Source organism: Myiozetetes cayanensis, unplaced genomic scaffold (genome assembly GCF_022539395.1).
Source record: "Myiozetetes cayanensis isolate MyiCay16 unplaced genomic scaffold, myiCay2020 scf14, whole genome shotgun sequence".
Taxonomy (NCBI): Eukaryota; Metazoa; Chordata; class Aves; order Passeriformes; family Tyrannidae; genus Myiozetetes; species Myiozetetes cayanensis.
In genome coordinates this window covers 7,351,073-7,372,426 of record NW_026087048.1, presented here as the reverse complement: position 1 = coordinate 7,372,426, position 21,354 = coordinate 7,351,073, and the positions used below count along the sequence as shown (strand labels likewise).

At 42.3% G+C, this 21,354-nt stretch overlaps 1 protein-coding gene across 1 annotated transcript in view; it reads right to left on the bottom strand.

The window, feature by feature from the left end:
• The window catches only part of PRTG (protogenin), a 77,533-nt gene extending 57,258 nt beyond the window's left edge, over window positions 1–20,275 (bottom strand). The window contains 2 exon segments of the mRNA XM_050309379.1: window positions 19,272–19,574; window positions 20,209–20,275. Of these exon segments, the coding sequence (XP_050165336.1) occupies window positions 19,272–19,574; window positions 20,209–20,275 (370 nt within the window).
• Between the last annotated feature and the right edge of the window lie 1,079 nt (window positions 20,276–21,354).

Genomic DNA, 21,354 nt, shown 5'->3' with positions numbered 1-21,354 from the left:
TCTTTCCTACAGTATATCCTTTTATTCCTTTAGTATCCTCAGAAAGTATGAAAGTATATTGTTTTCTCCACATACAGAATGGAAGTTATTGTGAGCAAGTTTCTGACCTATTCCAGTGCAAAAAATCAAGCGAAAAGGACTCAAATGGATGCCTGTTGAAGACAATTGACAGGAAAGGAAAAGAAACTTAAAAAGGTAAGAAAAAATATCCCAACATCCCAACACCACTCACCACCCCCAAAACTGAGAAGAGCCTTTTCCTTGTCCTGATTTTGCCAAGTTTGGTCTTGTTTCCATTAACAAGAAAATAAAAAAATTTCTTCCCCTTTTGCAAGAACTCTTTAGAAATGCAAGGTCTGGAGACAGGGTCCCAAAGACAGAGAATCACCTTTGGAAGCTCTGGACGAAAAGGAAAAAAAAAAAGAAGACAAAAAGAAACAATGAGGCATGTGGTTCTGGAACAGCTTCCCTTTGGTGAGGCAGTTTTGGAACTGCAACCCCTTCCTACGCATATGGACATCACTGGAGGCAGAAGCCAACCCTACCACTGCTATTTACCTATTGGCTCAGAAGCTTTCAGTCCTGTAGATGTTTGTTTTCAGGGCACAGGACACATCAAATAGCACAACAGACTCTCAACACTTAAAAATGTGGCTGGCTGTCTAAGCTTCCCTTCTGGGTAAAACTGTGAATTCAAAATTATGATAATGAGCATCAGGAGTGTCTCTGACACTGATCAGCTTTTTCAAGGATAAAAGGAATCATTTCACCTCAGGATATATTGTACTTTATGAAAGATGCTCTTTGCTTTTGCTAAATAGGCACTGCATGGTCACTGTAAACTTTGCAAAGTGCAAACACAAAGAGTTCATAATTAGCACATCTGCTTGTCAAGAAATAAAACTCAAAACAGTTAAAGAAATTTGGCTCCTCAGGAGTGGATAATCACCCATCAAAAAGTTCTCTTAAATGCAAAACAGTAAGTACAATGTGACAAGGTGATTATCAGACTGTACTGTTGCCTCCTCACTTCTTTAAACCACTGGAACAGACACAGAGCTTGTTATCCATGACATATTAATGTGACAATAAATGGACTCCTGGACAGCACCAATGTGCTACAGAAAATAACAGGAGGATCCTCACTGACAAAGTACCAACCCACGAGTGCCTTATTCTACAGTATTTTACAGTTTGTTCTCCTGTCCATCAGTGCTCTTAGAGCCACACAGAGATGAGGATCCAGAATTGCAATGCAAGGGCAGGCATCACAATTCCCTATCTGTGAAGGAAGAAAGTACAGGATAATGCACCCACTTTGGTCAAAGCAGCAAATGATACTGCAACAATGCCACTTTCTGCCTCTTGCAGTAGATGCCAGCTATTCCCATGACCACACGTAATGCCTTACTACACCTCAGTCATTTAATAAGAGCCAAAAAACATATCACTACCACCCCTCCCAATGAAATCAGACATACATGTCACCTCAGGAGTTAGCATTAGCACTGTTTTAAAGGAACTAAAAGACTGAGGCTTAGAAGATATGTGGTTCTATATATTCAACAGTTTATTGATGGTGTAACTGAACCACGTAAACAACCATGAGAGATTTGATCTTTTCACTTCTGAAGGCATCCCAGCTGGGGTTTTCCCTTCTCAGTCTATCTATCATCCAGGCAACAGTGTGTGGCCACAGAAGGCACAATAAATGCTAATGCACTTATCAAGGAATTCCCCTCTGCTCTTCTGCAGACAAGAAGCGTAGGAAATAGGAGAGAAAAGGCACACAGTAAGCCACATTAACCAGCTTCAAAGCTGTTCTACTTGTGTGGCTGCCTGCATTCAGGAGAAAGAACACACCACTTTCTCCCTTGCAAGGCCTGCTTTCCTTCAGCAGTTTGCCAAGTGATTGCCTCCTAGTATCTCTGCTTAATCCTACAGATGCCTTTCTTTGGAGTTGCTGCCATTCTGTGAAGAATTAGTTCTGCTTAATAGCCCAACTGTTGCATAGGGAACATCCAGCACAGTTTTGCACTTTACAACACGAAGACAAGGATCAGAACACAAGCAGGATTTTGCAACAAAAGACGTGTCCCTTCACAACTATCCTAATCTGGCATAAAAAAAAAAAAATTAAAAAAAAAAAACAAACCACGAAAAACAGCCACACCAAAAAAACTCTCCCACACAAAGAAAGATAAAAATAGAAAATTAAAGATTTAAAGATTGACTGCTATGATTCTAAGGTTCCTCAGAGAACAATAAAAATGCAATAATCACTCAGTGCAACACAGAAAGGACAATTTCAGCACTGAGCAACAAGAGTTGCAGCATTGTAAGAATAAATCTGCCCCATTCTGACCAATGAATTTCATTGCAGATGCCAGCAGAAGGGTTAAGACCTCTATTTATCAGTCACGTACCTCTAAAAATAAATAAACGCTATTCCTGGCTAAAATAAAGCTAGACCCTAAGCAGAATGCAAAACCCTCTCTTCACCTCACCCTGCCCAGCTCATCAATCAGGGGCAGCACCACAGAGCACATCCCAGGACAGCAGAGGGGCCCCACACATTCCTGTGCCGCTCCGCCCACCCCGAGCCTTCCCTCACATCTGGGGCAAGGCAGAGGAAGAGGGTCCATTTCATCCAGTGGCAAACTGACACCGTGCACATCTGAATGAGTGTAAGCTGATATGGCAGTGCTGGTCAGTCCCAGACTGTCAGAAATGCTATCCCCGAGAGATATGAGCACTCTTCCCCATTTTTTGATTACAGTGTTTCAGACCCTCAGGATGAAAGACAATTGCACTGCAAAACGCTGAGGAGAGGGGCTGGGAATTCAAGCCCTTCTGACTCTCCAAATGTCAACATTTCAGCATTCCCGTGGGGAAAGGCAAGAAGAAATGCCTCCACTCTCAAGGGCCAAATGCCTGCAGCTCATTTCCCTGTCACCAAATGCCCCACTACTGCATAACACAGCCCAGAGATCTTGCCCACAAAAACAATCTACAGAGGGACAGCTGAAGTCCGACTGTCCTAAAGTTTGAGAACAGCAGGGAGAAAATCAGAAACAAACTTCACACAAAAATACCCAAGCAACAAAAGGCACTCTCAGTAATACTTATTTATTGAAGCTACTTAAATCCTCTAGTCAGATGTTTATTTGACAAATTCCAGGTAGGAGAGGGGGAAGAGTTTACAACTTCTGCAATTTCACATAAAACAAATCAGAAGTGCATATTGACTTCAGTGTCGCCAGAGTAAGTCACCTAGCTTTGCCTATTGACAGCGTGGATGGGAGGCAATTGTGGGATTGCTGGATTTCCAGTTTGCCCAGTCATAGTGCAAGAAAACAATCATGTTCTTTCTACTTAAGTAGGTAATACCTTTGGTTATTAGATTACCTGTGTTTTCTAATACACAATGACAATCCATTTTTCCTGTCCATGATTTTTTTTAAAAGGTCATTATTTATCTCCAACCCAAGGCCATGAATCAAAGCCACCAAGGAGGCACTGAGGGAAGTGTTATCTGGAGCACAGAGAAGCCAGTAACCCCATCTCAGACAACAGCCTGGAACAAGCAAGTTCTGAGAATGGGGACTGATGCTGAAGGCATGGAAAGAATACCACCAGATCTCCAAGGAAGACACTGCCTATTCAACAGGTGTTTTATTTATCCCAGATTTCTGACATACGCGTAGAGGTGCATAACAGAGAGCAGTTAGTCAGGTTGTATTATCTCAGACTTCCTTCCTCTCTTGTGCTCTTTAGTTAAGCCATTCATTTATCCTGACAAATACAAAATTCTCCCTTTTCCCTCAAAAAAGAGGGAAAGAAAAGAATAAAACAGATCAAGCCTCACTGTATTTTCTTCTATATTATGCACTTGAACTTCCATCAGTACAAGTATAACACCCTGGCCTGAAGCCAATCAGAAATCCCTCATAATGTGTCCAATAAGCCAAATCAAAACAATACATAGCTTATGAGAGCGGGGTAAAGAAACTTGAAGGTCGTATTTCATCTGCTGCAGCTCATCATGTTCATTCAAACAGAGGCAGGAGGTTAACTGGCGGGATCTGCTTTTTAATGCCTGTTATTTCCAGTGGAAGGAGCTAAGCAACAACATACTTTTCTCACTACTTCATGAAGAGGACCAGCAAGAAAATCCTAATGCTAAGGAAACACAACCCAGCTGGAGGGCAGATGGACAGAGGAGCCTGGCAACACGAGGAAGATGAAACACACCTCTCCAGTTGGTTTTCGGATGCGTTAATTATAAAACTGAAGGTACAACTCAAGTTTAATAAAGCATGGAAACACCTTCCTTGCTTTTTTTAAAAAGGGGATTCTAAGCCAGCAGCCGAAAACAGACAGATAGCTCTCCTGAGCATTTAGAAAATTCTGGGTTTGTACAACGAACTATTGTTCATCAGGTGAAAACAGAGACTAGAGAGAAAATACCAGGTTCTACCCTCAGCTTTACAGTTGCCTGTGTTGTCTGGAGGAAAGTAATTTATTAGTTTGATCCTGTAGAATTTATTCTCTTCTCAGTTTTCTCTTCATATACAACAGAGGCAACACACTAATCTTTCACTTACTTAGTGCTTTCCTGGCTTGCTTAAAACCATATATGAGAGGTAGTAGGAGCATTAGTACTCATATAACACACAAAATAAAAACTGAGATTAATAGAAATTAATATTCTTAAATCTCATATCCCTAATCACAAAAATCTATGGATTTGTTAGCAGAAAAATAGTGAGGTGGACAAATCATATAAGCGGGGGGGGGGGAACAAAAACCAAACCAAACCAAACAACCCTATTGCACTGATGGAATTGAAATCATCTGTCCCTCTGCATCAGCACCACACCACACAGATAAACTAAATCTCTCTTTGATTGAAGGCCGAATTAAAACAGAGCAATGCAGGAACTCTTCTGACCCAAAAGTAATCCACTCAATCATTTAATACATCCCCTTCCTTTTAGTAAAATGAATAGCCCTCCATAGAACCCTTTTCTTCCTTGACAAGTCCTTGACAGAAGAATGTGAATCTGGACAGTTAAATGAATCAATCACCAGCTGCTGGTCTAGGGCCAAGATGGTGAGCCGAGGGGCCTGCCAGAGTTCACTGACCACTGGTCAAAGCAGGACAAAGGCTTTGCCTCTATGAATAGTCTGCTTCTGGGATCCAAAGGTCACCGAGCTGCCTTGGAAACCGTCCCCTTTGGTTATTTAAAGTTCTCAGGCTATTCTGCCACAGATATTATTGTTTCAGGTGGTCACCATCTTTCCTCACCACAAGTTTGTGAAAGGCCAGGCAAACATTATTTAGATAAACCAGAGACAATGGTGAACACGGCAGCAACTAAATAGCAACGAAAGGGACAATTAAAATAAACACAAATAATGCTTTACCCTTTCTCATAGTTCCAGCTTCCAAACATGCCTGTGAAAAACATCCTCAGAGAAAGAAGGTTCCAGCACCCAAAGGTGCTGGATCCCCAAGAGGATCCAGGTGCAGACATTGCACTGAAGGCATAAGGTCTTGAATACTTCACTGCCTTGAGATTCTTTACATAAATGTGCCAGGTAAAGAAAAAAATAAAGAGAAAAAACTACATATTAGGGCTTTCCTCTAGTCATGATTGTGGGGCTGTATTTCCAAAAAGCTGCCCTATGGCTCAGTGTTAATACCTGTAGCCCAACAAGTAGGTGGTACTCTAGGCTATGTGCTGGAGTAAATACTTGTACTTGAGAGAAAAGGCAGATTAGATGAAGGAGGAGGTGAAACCCACCATTGCTAACACCTCCACTGTACTGGAGCCCACAGTCCTGCATGGCACCTCAAAAACCTTCTCCTGCACACCAGCAATAAACCCAATTTCATCTCAGTCAGGTCACAGAGAGAGTAAAGTTCGCCCTGACAAACACCAGAGAGTGTATAGATAAGCATGTGTATATATATATGTATATATAAAGAATATTACCTGAGGACTTTTATCATCAAGTTAAAGGTATTGCCAAACACATGCTTAGACACCAGCCCATGTTTTGGTTGAATCAAAAAAGTTTTGACAAACTTACTTGTCTGGAAAGTTGCCACAAGGCCCTCTGTTAACAAGTCTTTTTTCATGACACCTTGCCCATATAAAACTCTAATACTTCCAAGCATATTTATTGCAGGGTTCTTTGTATTACATACATCTTTTGATAAATGAAGCTAACCCTCAAACTCCCCCACTAACACAGCATTCAGTATATGTGTCTCTTACGTGTGTGTACAACACAGTATGAAAATTTCCAAACTCAAATGCCCAGAAGCTGGGAAACTGGAGAAACGAAGCTGTTTATGTAACTGATTTGCACTGTTTATATACATGCTTCAGGAAACAATACAACTGCACAATCACACTTCCCCCACTATTCACAGCACCAAATGAATGGTGCTCACATAATGAGCATCTATTCAATATTTTGTTTTCTCCTCTCTGTTCAGTGTGTGGCCTCATTCCTTGTTTATTACACTCTGTTAAGCACTGCCCTGAAAACAGAGTTACCAACTTCCCTATGGCCTTTTCTGCAGGGCTCTGCACTACAGCTCTTCCCAAGTGTTAATGCATCTACATTCAAACAACACCTTAAGATTACATTCTACTACTATTTTAATTTTACTGTTGGGTATGGACAAACAGTTGGATGGTGGACTGAAATATTCACCAAATTTATGTGTCCAGGACACTGATCCTTCACAGCACTCCACGTGTTGCAGCCATGGATGGTTCCCCCAAGCTTGGTCAAACTGATCAAACCTCAGAACCTCCTATCAAACACTGAGACCATAAGAAACCCATAATCACAGACTCCCCATGGAAAGTAGAGACAGGCAGACTCATGTCACACATTGGAGAAGCTCTGGCAGAAGCAGTAATGTATTTTTAATGCTCTAAAGCTCCCCTGACTGGGAGGGTATTCTTTGTCTTCCTGAAGTTCCCAAGGGAAGCCCAGGCCTCCTGGACCAACCTTCCAAGATGAGCTGCTCTGATGGGCACACTCTCTTGAGTCAGTCTTTGCCAGACCTTTAGTCCTCTCCTACTCCCACCTTGTACCCAATGGCAACCTCCAAACAAAACCAGTTCCAGGCCTCTCTCCACAACATTTTCCTGAGCACCAGCCCCTTCCCACCAATGCACTTCTCTTACCCACCCTGACCTCTAGACACATGAGACTGCTCACACCTCCACCTCACCCTCTTCCCCTCCCAAACTTCCTCTTCAGGTAATTAGACCATTGTTTCCAGCTTTCCATGCCAGCTGGTTTCTCCGGGCAGTGTTAGATCACACTTCAGCTCCTCATTAATGCAGAACAGGGGAAAAAAAAAAAAAGAGCAAGTTACATCTGTCTAGGACTGCTTAGAGGGAAAGCCCAGCTCAGTGTTCACAAGCACAGACAGCACCTTCTGTGTCTCCAGCAAGTCAAGCTGAGTGAGGCCGGGCTGAACATGTGCCAAAAAAAAAAAAAAAAAAGTTTGAGATTTTTCCTCAGAACTTACAGGGCAACCAGTTATAGTCATAGCAACAACAAAAGCTACTGCCAGACACAAAGACCACTTCCCCAACAAATCCCATGTCTCTGTTGCCTAAGTAGACATTCCCATGCTGTCCTGGTGAAAAACAAAAATACAGAGAACACAGTTCTATCTTAGATTTGTTCTAGGGAATAAATTAATTTAGGATAAACAGTCCTGACGAAGTATTTTGTATTAAAAAAAATTAAGAGCAAAGAGATGGATACTGACATGAAAAATTTCTACCCAAAAGGGTAACATGTCAGAAACTTACAACTACAGTTCTGCAGTACAAATATTTAAGAGGAGAATGACACCAGCCCCTTAGAATAGAATCATCATTTGCACACACCAAAAAAAAAAAAAAAGCAGAAGAAAAGTCTAGCACTTGTATTTTTTTGGCAAGAATCACGATCAAAAGCATCAACAGGCTTCATTTCTACTATGCAAAAATAATGTCTGGCAGCCAAATCTCTTCCTTGGGGCAGGTGTTTTTCCCACTGAAACAACTCTGGGCTCTGCTATTCCTTCAGAAACAGCCTTGCTAAGAGGACTATAGCCAGGCCACACTGACGATTCAAACCTATATCCCCTTACCTAACACAAACATTTTCATTATTTTAAATCAAAGTAACACCTCAGTGAGGTTACCTTCACACTGCTATTTCTTGACATGGCCCGAGCTAATCTACCAGTTAGTAGCTCTTCCCAGAAAGTCCCAAATCCACACTACTCCTGCCTACTTACCTCAAGCCAGCTCTAGCAAACTAGTGGACTCATTAAACTTCTTTATGTTTCTCTGCAGTTTCTTCTTTAATAGCTTCATGTTTATGTCATCAGTGGACTTTCATATCTAGTACACAACCAAAATCCCCCAGGCTACTTAATACTAAATGAAGGGCACTAAAGAAAATGTCAACATTATAAACAGTCATCTAAACACAAAGCAGAGATTATGAATGTGCTTCATTCTCTCAGTAGGATCTACTTCCAGTATCACCTCTGGTGCTCAAAGTGTACGTGGCTATAATAGAAAACTGTTTCTAAACTGAATATAGTAAAATTCTTCATGAGAAATGTTTATTTTGTTCTTAAAACTGACAATTTTCAATCAAGTCTCTGGCCATAAACGAGCCTAATATACTACCATGTGCTCCACAAGGACACCTATTAGCAGATTAGATATGTTGCCTTCTATCCAGAGAGTTTCCTGCAACTATTTTATGATAGATAATATAGGGGTTCCTTTAGCATGCATAGTTTTTATTATTTTGGTTTATTTATTTTAAATCTATGCAAACACAGTAATTATATTGAGGGGGGAAGGGGGGATAAAGCCCTGTTTAGATTTCAGGGATTCACCATCTGAAAGCTTTTATTCTTCCACAGTGAAGGAAAGTTATGACCTTTGACACGTGGCCATGGTGCCAAAGAAACTGCTCATAAATGTGTGTCAGTAAAGAAGCAGAAATCAATAAATTCATTTAATCCAGTGAACTATTATGTAGTGAGACACGATATATTTTAAAGAGCCAACTGCTCTACTCTTTCCCTCAAAAGACAAAAATTTTATGTAATATATTTTTGGATATTCCATTTTTTGAAGGTTTTGCAATCCAAATATTATCTTAGGTCTATTAATAAATATTTTAGTCAAATTATATCAAATTTATGAAGTCCATTTAGAAATATCCCCGATACAGTTGGATTCAGGTAGCACAACAGGAACACTAGCAGGTGGGCAGATACCCTATTAACAACCTCTACCATTATGAGAGACAGTAATCCACAGAAATCAAACACTGGCAGGTGTTAAAGTGTGTATCTTTTTGCACACTGGGAGAAGAGCACACTGCTCAAGAGCAGAATGAAGGAAATACTGTTCATTCCAAACACAGTAATTTCAAAAGACCAAACAAGGCACTGCCCTACAATGTATTCTAAAGGCTTCCAGCAATGCATTTGGTCACCCATCATACACTCTGTGAGAATCCCCAATAAGCAACATCAGGTGAAGATTGTGACCATTAAAAACAGGACCAACTGCCACGTGCTGGGGATGTCACAAAACTCCCATCAGCACTACCATGAATTCCACAGTTAATTTCTTGTGCACTGTGGGATAAAATTGAGCTGCCTTTCCGGCACAGACTGGCTGAACTAATAAAAGCAGTATCCACTTTCAACCTCTATTGAAGATCAATGATAAATCTGCTTGCAAACTGTGGGCCACAGGGCTGTTTGCATAAATAAGCATTACAAGCAAGAGGGGAAAAAAAAGAGCTGGTCATGTGCTCACTTAGGCTTTTGGAGAGGAGGTGGGGGAAGGAAGTTTCACCCTTGTAATTTGGGACCCACTATGTACAAAGTTTCTCTCCTCAGGCAAAATGACAGAGTCGTGCCAGAACTCCCAGAGAATATTTCAAGTTAACATCAATTTACCGGATGTCACAGACAAGTTTAATGAACAAAATGATAAATGTCTGTCAATGGCTTCATAAAGTCAACGAATTCTCGTTACAAAGAACATACATAATGCACAGCTCTGCCTGAGGCACATGTTACAGTTATTAGAGGTTTACTAGAGATCTTGATGTGGACAGTGAAATGGTAATTTAATAATTTACACTAGTTAATTTGCTGATAAGTCACCTAAACAATTTATTAATATGTTGAAGATTGTACATGCAGGAGTAAAAATTCTTCTGCATGTTCAAAGGCTTTAAAATTACTTTTAGAAGTTTCTTTGAAAGGTAATGTCTTATTTGATAACTTCCAGTTGTAACAGGTTGTAAAACAAAAAACAATACTGTGTAACACTGAGCTGTTTTTATTGCATAGTATTGTGATGGCTATCAAAACAGCTTTTTCTTAATCATAATTATTATCTGATTTTAAGTAACAGACAGACAGATTCTGGTCAAATCATTTTTACCTCATCTAAATTTGGGGTCAAAACTGACCTTAAAGTATCTTATGACACTTCCCTCCTCTGCCACAGCTGTGAAAATAAGCTCCACTGGAAAACAGCACCTCCTTCCAGTCATCAATAAGGAATAAGAAAGGAGGGGTCACCAGAAGCAGTTTTGCAGATCCACAGCAATGATATAGCACATATGTGACAATTTGTAAGAGAAAAGGAAAAAACAAAAACTAACTAAATGCAGCAAAACCAGCCTGCACCTGGTGAGAAAGAGAAAAGAGTGGGAACACGGGAGGGGACAAAGATGAGAGAATTCTGAATGTTAGAACAGATGAGCAAATAAATGAAAAGCTCTTTTATTTGATACGTTTTCTTCTCCATTTTAAGGTGTACAGAAAGTGACTTACCCTCAGTACAGCTTAAAAGAACTGACCAGCCCACTTTGTAAAACACGCTGATAGAGGACTTCCACGATTTTAGAGGGAGAAGATGGAACACTGCTGCTTCACAGGAGCAGCTCACACTGCAAAGGCTGAGATGTAAGTTGTTTTTCTAAACTTATTTCATCTCGTTTTGTCTTAAATCTGAAATGGCTCAAAGGAGAGCCAAAAAAAACCCCAAAACATTAAGATTTTACACAAGAAATTCTGATCTACTGAAGTGAGAACAAACAATGCAACCAATCAATGCAACCAGGATTATTTATCTGAAGACACTAAAAATCCAATCTCAAGATACAGAGTTGCTTCTGCTCACAGAATCCCCTCCAGTTTCCAACATTCATCCATGACTATCTACAAGACACACACCACAACCTGTAAAGACTTCTTTTAATACATAGCTGGGGGCAGTTAAACTAACACCAGATGACATGTTTAATGCTTGTAATGACTTTCACGTACCTGTTATGCCTAGTCAATCAGGTAATTATTTCTTTTAAAGCTCTCTCTCATAAGCAAATGATTTCAAAATTAAACTACTGTGCCTCAGAGTTTAAGAGCAAATTTCCATGACACGTCCTTCTACCTACCATGACAAGGTAAATTATTGCTATTATTAAAATCAAAATCATAATTTTAGCATGTTCTGAGGGTAGGAGATTAAGATGATATTTGTCCCACCCAAAGCTGCAATTCAGAAAAACCTGAACAGAATGGAATCTATTGCCCATTCCAGCACCTGCTTAAAACATGAGCTTGGCAAAGATGTTCCACTGAACACAGATACAGTGAATTGCAATGTTCTGAGACAAAACTCATCCCACCACCAGTCCCTTGACATCAGCCAGTATGTGGGAAGTTTTCTTCCTAAGATTCTGTAGATATATCAGAGACCCTCTCTGCAGTTAGTCATGCTTTTCACAACACACTGCTGTCACCACTCTGAAACAACAACCATCTCAGACCTTGCTGTCCAGAACTTCACCAGGGCTTTGATGGCAGACACCACTTTCAAACACGGTTCTTGTCAAAGGCTGGAGATGTAATTTGCTCAGTGGTATTCTACCGTTGAAAAAAACTATAAAATAGGAGTCAAAATGTAACTGTGATGTCCTGAGAGGAGAAGTGTTGATCACTATTTTCTGTTTTGTATTCCAGGAGTCATTCCTTTCCTCAAAACTTTGCCTAAATGCAGAAACAACATCATAACATCATTTTCAAATAGTTTATGGGAATGAGTGTATTCTCACCACTTTAGTCAGAGGAGGAAATCAGTTTATACAGGTATAAATGGAAGAACCAGGATTACAGAAGGTTAAATAACTGCACTGTTTGCTGACTTCCTCCCCAGTAGCTTAGTCCCCAGTAACCCTGCCAGGGCTGGTGAAGCAATATCTTGGTACGCGGCGACTTTTGCCTCAAATGATTAAATTCCAATAAAAGCTCTGGATATAAAGCTTGTTCTCAGCATTCCTATGCCTTTTATAACAACTTCATTTTCAGTATTTCATTTCTCACATTGCATTCTACTGCTCCGACATCCACCAAATAAGAGGGCAGTCACTGAATACTATCACAATGGCTACAACTTTCAGGCTAAAGGCAAACATAACTTCCTCAAGCTTAACTATTGCAAAATTTACAGCTTTCTCATCAGCCAAATTCAGAAAATGCCTGACCACAGTGGGAATTCTAAAAGTTATTTCCTGCAACAGTGGCACAGAAGGACTCGGGAACCCTGAAATCTTTACCCTATAAAATACAAAGATTGCACATTCTGTCATTCTTGGGTTATCATAATAAGAATCTAAGTGAACTTCAGGAGCACACAGCAGACATGTGTGCCTCTAGGGGGAAAGGATACTATTTCCCTAAGCTACAGATGCACTGGTGTGTCAGAAACCTCCTTCCAGAAGTGCAAGAGATGGGCACTTGAGAAACAAGCTCTTTGAACAGGACCTTGAGAAGCCAACTGTATTATTCAGATGCCAACTGTATTATCCAGATGCCACTCAGCTTATTTTGCCTTTGAGAACATTCATGTTTTTAAAACCAAAAAGACTTCCCCTCACCTCAGAAGATCAAATTTGATTTCATTGGAAAAAAAAAACTACAGAAATATTACTGAGAGTTATGAAACAAAGTAAAAGCAGCAGGGAAAAAAAAATCTGTCTAGTAATGCTTACTTATATTTTCCTCTAATAAATTAGGAAGACCATCTCCCTCCAGAATTTTTACACACAGAAAAACCAGAAGAGGTTATAATAATTCCATAAGGTAAGTCACAGATAAACCATCCACACTTAGATGGTTCCACAACCATCTCCTTCCTAAGTCTGCTGTTTACGTCTTTACAAAGTAACTATTTAATCCATACAACCAAAAATTGTTTCCACTACAGATGTAGGTTTTGGAAGGCTGCCAGATCGATTTCTAACTCCCAGCACAAATCATCCAGTGCAATTTTTTTTCCCACCGCTAACTCGATTGCTGAGACAATCAACTTTAAAATGTAGACACCGCTTAAAATGCTGCTGCTGCTTAAAAGCTACCTAGAGGTTGACCCTGGTAACTAATGTTGACCATACAAGCCACACTTACTCAACAAAATGTGGAGTCTTGACATTGTTGATTACTTTTTCACTTAGGTGGTGATTACCAGTTATAAAGACTGGAAGTAATCAATCCCAATTTAACAGCTGGGCCTATTGATGAAACAAAACAACAACAAAAAAAAAACAACCAAAAAACCAAAACAATGCAAAACTAAACAAAAGATTATGTCCACAATTTTGGAGATAAAATGTGCAAAAAATACAAAATCCTGAGAAAAACAAACAAAAACTACGCACAAATTGTCCAACAACGGACGTGACCATATTTCTGTAGGGAAAAGCTTAGCAACTTTTAAATTCTTCCTCCAAGATTCTCTTTTGTCATTGTCTTAAATTGTTCTGCACACCATCAATAGCCACAGCTGTTAAATTGTGAAGACGTGACAACAAGTCTCTAGGCAAACAACTGCTCAGAGTGAGATCCTTTTCTTTAGGATAATCAGAGCTGGCTGACAAAAGGGGGCCTTATTGAATGCCCTTTCAACAATTTCTCCACCAAGAAATGCAGAGAAAGAGGGAGGGGGAAGAAAGGGAGCGGTGGGGGGGAGCACCACGCTGCAGGAACAGAGCAGCATCTTTTGCTGCCATACATTGCTTTGCAAGGAGCAAAGAAATCTCCCCAGGTTAGTGCACACATCTCACACAGAACTTGCACCAGGTAAGAACTGAGTGCTTATGGTCACAGCTCTGAACAACATCGAGCACGGTACCACGTTTCCCTTCAACATTTCTCAGGTAGGTGAAGGTTTTATTAGCTACAGAGTACACTACCAGAAAGACTGAGCATTCTTTTGAAAAAGAAGCTGGTAAAAAGTTTATACATTATAAAGTTACGGTGATAAAACCTCGTAAAAATCCCAACAGCTTTGGTCTTACTAGCTAGGAAGAAAAGCAAGGGCATGGAACGCCTCAGTTTGGCGTTATGCCTGACACAAATTTGAAAATGGGGTGTTGAGGAAACCCATGAAAAGCTCACTTCTCAAGTAAGGTGGCAATGGAAACAAACACTGTTTGTGTGCACTAAACAAAATTGTGTATATTTTTTTTATCCTAGTAACAATATAAAAGCCCATCCCTTAGTCTGTGGAAGAGCTCTTACAGGTGCAGACCAGTCACTGCTGAAAGCACCAAAAAAAAAAAAAAAAAAAAAAAAAGGAACTGTTGGTTATGTCTTAAAAGGATGCTGTTAAAGTATCTTTAAAGGATGCTGTTAAAGTGCTGTAGGGCTTCAGGGGGTCAAAAGATGCCTGGGGGAGTTCTAGAGGAAAATCCTACAATGAGAATAGTTAAGAAGGAAAATATTTCCCAGTTTTCTTATTTCTTCAGGATATTTGAGTTAAAGAACAAAAATCTTACTGTTCTTCACTGATACTGACTGGCATTGCTAACCAAAACACTGAGCCTCATGGTCCTGCCTTAAATACTGGAATTTAAATTAAACCAGCCTCCATTGAGTCTTCCCACCTCCACATCAGTCCTCTCAGTTACATCAGTGCAATCACTTTGAGTGGCTCCAAGACAAACCATATCAGGGAACTCATTTGGGTTAAACACCATCTTTTGGTTTAATTCTATTATTTTAACCCAGCTCAGTTCCCTGTTCAGTTAGCCACACATGCAGCTGTGCCCACACAAGGAACAGCACAATGCAAAAGTGGGAACAAACAGCTGGAACTGCTAAGAAAACACGATTGTCACAGCACAGAATAAGGCTCAGTTGGGTGCACTCCCTAGTGGAAATATTTAAAAGCAGAGCAGAAGATGTTGTTAGGCTATGAAAACATAAATATGGCCAATTACTGGCAGGACAGTGGGACCAGAAGTCACATCTCTGGCACAGCAGGTAAGCAAAATTATGAGTTCTTCCCAAAGTATAGCCTGCAATGTGTAAAGGACCCAGCGTTTCACAAACTGCAGTGCAGTGAGCACACACGGTTTCCTCCTGGAGCAAGTTCCCAAAAACCTTCTGCTTGCATAACCTTTCACTCTTGTGAAATGTAGAAACCTGTACATTTCTTGTAATTTACAAACATTAAAGTCAATTCACCCAAGTTACAAGAGGAGAAAGGGTTATCTAGGAATGTTGTTTATATACCATCCAACCATCTTAAGACTTCCATTTCCACTTTTTGTGCAAAGGAAATAAACAGTGAGCATCCTGTCCAATCACTACTCTGAATTACCGGCTTCAGAACATGATCCACCTTCTCCATTTTTTCTTAATGCTATCTTATTGGAGGTATAAGTTTTATTTTTAGACAGAATCTTAGTAAACTGTGGTTACATTGTTACAATTTAAAAATGCAGGAATACAAAAATTTCAGCTTGTTTTCTTTTGGCTGATTCAAAGTCATACCAAAGGGACTTTCTCCACAGTCCACATTCCTTTTATATTCCATTTAACGAGACCTCTCTCAGTAGCAGTGGCAGCAGTAAGTTGAATTTTGAGTAAGTCATATTCTTAACTGTTATCACTTTACCCCCACATGAAGCCTCACAAAGAAGCACACAGGACCTCCTCTTTTCCCCCACATCAATCAGCCTGCTTTGCAATCAACTACAGGCATGTACTCTAAACCAATATTTAGTTTTACCTAAGCAATACCTCAGCACCACAGTTTCCTTTTAAAAAGTAGGGGGATCTCACAAAAAAAAAAAAAAAAGCCCTAAATTAGTCAAATTCTTTTGTGCATGGATGAACAACAGGAAAGCAAAGCCTTGGGGCCTCTGGGGAGGAACCCTGTCCCTGCAGACCTACTCTGATGTGCTCGGGAGATAAGGCTCCATAGTGACACTTAAGGAAAGGCCTGCTCACATTTGAATTTCTGCATTCCTCAAGAACAATTCATGGCAATCACTAACTTTGCAGAGGAGCTACATGAAAGCTTTGGCCAATGAATGAGGGTCATCTGCTCTTTATCACAAGGGTAAACCTCATCCTGGCCAGTTTCTAACCTTTTAACCCTGTGAATTCTTAATTTGCACATGAATAATGGGATTCTTGCCAAGAGTGCAACCTTCAGCTTCCAGTTTCTAACTTTAGAAACCAAGACCTGATCTCCTTGTGTGTTCAGATCTTAAACTCTTGGACAGATTAAACTTTTTGATTTTCAAATGCAACACTAAACATTACAATTCTGAAGCAAAAGATAAGCTTATTGGCAAAACCTCTGACCAGGCAAAGTAAAAGAACATCCTCGCACCCTGCTGCTACCAGTAACTGAAGAGGGCATTTGCTTTTTTCCTCTAAAGAAAGAATGCCCATTTAATGCCTATTCTCTACCTGTTTAATATGTATAGTTCCTTCTGTACCCTGACCACAAGGTAATTTGCCTTTGCAGCAACTGCTTCTAAACAAACTTATAAGGCTACAAAATCCCCACAAGGCTTTCATTTATTTCACTTAAAATGTCTGCAACGTTCAATCAACTCATGATAGCAGGCAGGAACACTGTGAAAATGAGAGAGAAAACGAATTTTGCACATGTTATGGGCTCCAAATTATAACAATACAAATTACTGCCTAATTTCACAGCTTCACAGTAAAGATGACATTCTGAAACCGGTCAGATTGGTGCTTGACTAAAGAGAAGAGACTGCTGCATAGGATAACTTCATGTTTGACCACTAGTTAACCACTTAATCACTAAGTCAACAACACCTACTGTGATCATTATGGATCCGCTATCTCTTCCAGTTTTCTCCAACAGCCACAGAAAACCTTTCAAGTATTCAAAGAAGAAAAAGAAGCCTTTTGTCACAGTCCTACAGAGGAGCAGAGGAAGGGGGGAAAAAAAAGGGCTGCAAAACAAGAGTCTCACTCCACAGCATGCAAGCTATTGGTCCACAAGAGAAAATTAACAAAACAAAATCAAAGTACCTTTCAGGTGAAATAACATACACCTGAGAAATAAACATTTACAAAAGTTCAGTACTATCTGAATAAAACCAGATATTACCTCTGCGTTACTATGCTGTACTACATAGTGCTCTGTACTATTCCAGAAGTTCTCTGATATTGAGCATACAGCTCATCCTGCAATGTCTCTGATTTAAAGTGAATTTTCCAGTCCTACATATAGAATCCATCAGCCACTGCTTAGCTTTATGTTGGTTAACAACCAAAAACAATCATATCCACTTAAGAAGGGTTTTCTTCAGTCTAGTTAATAATGGTGTTGACACTCTGAAACATAGTGATGTGAAATTAAATGTCAAACATATTAATACATGTTTCACCATTTCACCAAAAGTACCCAAGTATTGCTTGGTCTGTCAATCCTGTACGTGAGTGAGATGCCACGATGCAACGAAACAAGTAGGCAGGTTTTTGAAATCGAGAGCTCAGAGTTTCACGCTCTTACAGCACGTGAAAACTCATCACTTACTTGGAGCCACCTGCTTCCAGGCTGGCTTTGAATGGCCCAATGTTCTGGCTCACTGAACAAGGTTTTTCACACCTTCCTGGGGTATCTTATGGACAGTTTTTACAATCAGTTCAGAAGCACGCAGAAAAAACCAAATGTCAACATTCACACAGTTTTTAATGTAAGCTAATGTACCAATTAACTAGTTACAGGTTGAATTTAGGAAAAGCTACAACTTACAACTAATGTGAAGTTTCCACAAAGGTACCAGTACCACAAGTTTTGTGCAACTTGCTACTAAGAACAGGGTTGAAGAGGTCAAAGGAAGTCTCTTCCTATTAGATTAAGTTCATCAGTTAAGTCCTATTATAGAGGGAACATGAGAAGACTACATAAACTGTGTACTTTCTATGTTATACTTTCTTTGAAATGAAAGTTTTCTTTACTTTGAGAAAATTTACTTTTCTTTGAAAAGTACATTCCCATGTACTTTTGGGAAGCAAAAGGTGATGGTGTTGTAGAAGCAGTCTAGTGGCAAAGCTCTGCACTGCCATGGAAAGAGGCACAGGATTCAGTTCCTAGCACACATCTCTTGCTCAATATGTTTAAAGGTGGTAGGAAAACAGAGGGCAACAAACACCCGGGGTCAGACTGTTAAAGCCATAAAGGCACTTAGACACAACTATTTCCTTCACCATTCATCCAGCAGTCCGGAGTCACTCTAGAAATGTGACTCTCACTTCCTACTGGAACCACGTAACAGGCCCAAAAGGGACAGCACCCGCATCTGCTTGGCTGAACACACGTGCCAGAAAAGCAAGGCCTTGGAAATATAAGCCTCACAGTTGCCCAGAAAACCTCTCCCCTCTTTTCTCTCCCAAAGATAGACAATCATTCTGCCCTGCCCCGAGATGGCACAACACATCAAGCTACTGAACAAGGAATTTTTTTTATTTTTTTTATCAGATCTGTAGATAACCCTTGTAAGGCTGCCAGAACAGCACTTGGGAAACAAGACCCATGACATCTGTAGCCCGTTGTCAGCATAATTCTGCATCATCACCTGCTCCCAAGACTGGTGACACCCACTGAGCCACCCACACATGGCACCACTGCTCAAGAGGCCTCACAGGTGGCAGAGCCTCTCCTGCCACATCAGGGACCACAGTAAGTTTTTCTCATACTCTTTAAACATTGAAAAAGAAACAAAGTTTCTACAGAATTGCTCTGTACTTTTATACTTGAACTTTTCAGGTACATAATCAAAAGGATAGGTTGTTGTGTGCTGTTCAGGGAACTGCCGTCACAAACTCACAAGCAGGTTAATAAACAAGAGCTGGGACTTACTTGCTAGAGTGAGGTGGCTTTTTTGACTGAGAATGGCCCCATATTTGTTCAGAGCTAAACACTGGTAAAATCCTTCATCAGACAGCTCTCCTTTTTTTCCTTCCACCTCACTGATATACAACGAGCCATTGGATAAAGTGTAGATCCGTTCATTTTCAGACACTTTGCCTCCATTTTTCAGCCATGTAATGGTTATAGGAGCTTCACCACGGGCTTGGCAGTCTAAAACCACCGGATCCTTCCTTGAGACAGTAACGTCCTGAGGCTCTTTCACAAAAAACAGTTCGCTAAAGCACCACACTCCTGAGAGAGAGGGGGGGAAAAAAAAAAAAAAAAAAACAAACACATTTTGCCTGTAAGGACAGACGTGTAAGCAGAGACGTGCGAGTTACCAAGCGCGCTGCGAGTCATCCTCGCAGCACGAGGCAAAGCTATCGCTATCACACGCTCCGCGCTCCGAACTCGGGCAACTCCTGGGAAACTTGGTGCTGACTCCAAGCGGCGCGGAGCCATCGGGCTGTAAAACGCCGCGGCGTTTGCCCGCTCGTTTTCAAACGCGCTGCGCCCCGGAGAACCAGCGCCCTCAGCACCGCCGCGGCCCGGGAGATGCCCCCGCAGCGGCGGGGCGGCCGGGCAGGTGCGGCCGCTCGCCGATTTTACGAGGCTGCCAACGGAGCCGGAGAGGGGCGCGTCGTAAAAAGGCTGATTTTACAAGGAATCGCCAGCCAAAGCCCCTCGCCGGAGCGCGGAGGGTCCGCCCGGCGCTCCTCCCGCCCCGTCTGCGCGGCGCGAACAAAGCGCGGGGGCCGGGGCCGGTTCCCGCTCCCTCCCCGGCCGGTCCCAGTTCCCGCTCCCTCCCCGGCCGGTCCCGCCGGATAAATAAAGCCACGTGCGGCGGCGCCGGGGCTCGGTCGGACAATGGCTCGGCCGGGCTCACCTGGCAGCAGCAGCAGCGGCAGCAGCAGCGGGCGGAGCGGCGCCATTCAGCGGGACGCGGCGGGCATGCCCCGCCGGCCGCCCCACACACCGGTCAGCGCCCGAGGGGAGGAGACTGCGCACGGACGGAGCGGCCCCGGCGCGCCCGTCCCGGCCCTACTCTCCGCATCCCGTCTCCATTGGCCTTTGGGGATGAGAGGGGCGAGGGGCAGGGCCGGGCGGAGGAGGGAGGGAGGGCTGCGGACGGGGCGGGCCGCGGGGCGGGGGTCGCGGCGGACAATGCCCCGGAGCGGGGGGCGGCGGGACCGGCCGGCCCCGAGAACGAGGGGCTGTGGGAGCCGGCGCCATCTGGGCCGAGCGCGGGGCCGGAGATGCGGCTTCTCCCGGACGGCACCGGGACCCGACGGCAGCTCCCCGGTGCTGAGCTCCCCCAGCCGAGCAGGAGCTGTTTGCTGGCCGTGCCTTCCCCGAGCACCGGCAACACGTGCGCTTGGCCAGACCCGGCCGTGCCAAAACCGGGGCTGCCCACCCCGAGCACCGAAGCGGGGGTGCCACCCCGCGCACTCGACCCCGCAGTGCCCGTGGTGTCCAGGCGTGCCGGAGCACCCTCACGCCCAGGTGAAACTGGCTTTCCCCATGCACACAGGAAAACGTTCGAATGTCAGGATGGGCGTTCGTAAGAAATGAAAAGCCGATTATGTTAGTGGTTCTCACTAACCCCTTCCTGCAGCCCCGATAAATGCAACTCCAGATGGCCATGCAGGACAGCGCTCTGCTGCCGAGGATGAGCTGTTCTTTACTTGCCTCCTCAAAAAAGAGCCCGAAGTTTACCTCTGCCTCAAGTCCGAACTAGCCTGCCAAAATGCAACCTAAATTGCAAACGTATGGCTTGAGAATCATACTTCACCACCCTCTGGATAATGTGCGTGGGGAGATACCATCAAATGCTGCCGCTATCATTTAAGCTTTCAGTCTCACCCCTGATTTTACTCCATGCTTGCAGCCGCTGATTTCTAAGCTCTTTTTTTGTCTGTTTAGAGTTCTAGTTTCTAAAGATACCATGTAGGAAGGCATCTTCTTACTCAGCAGATTTGCCCCCTGTTTGCATTCATTGTGAGAGCTGCTGACTTCAGTGACAGGCAAGTTT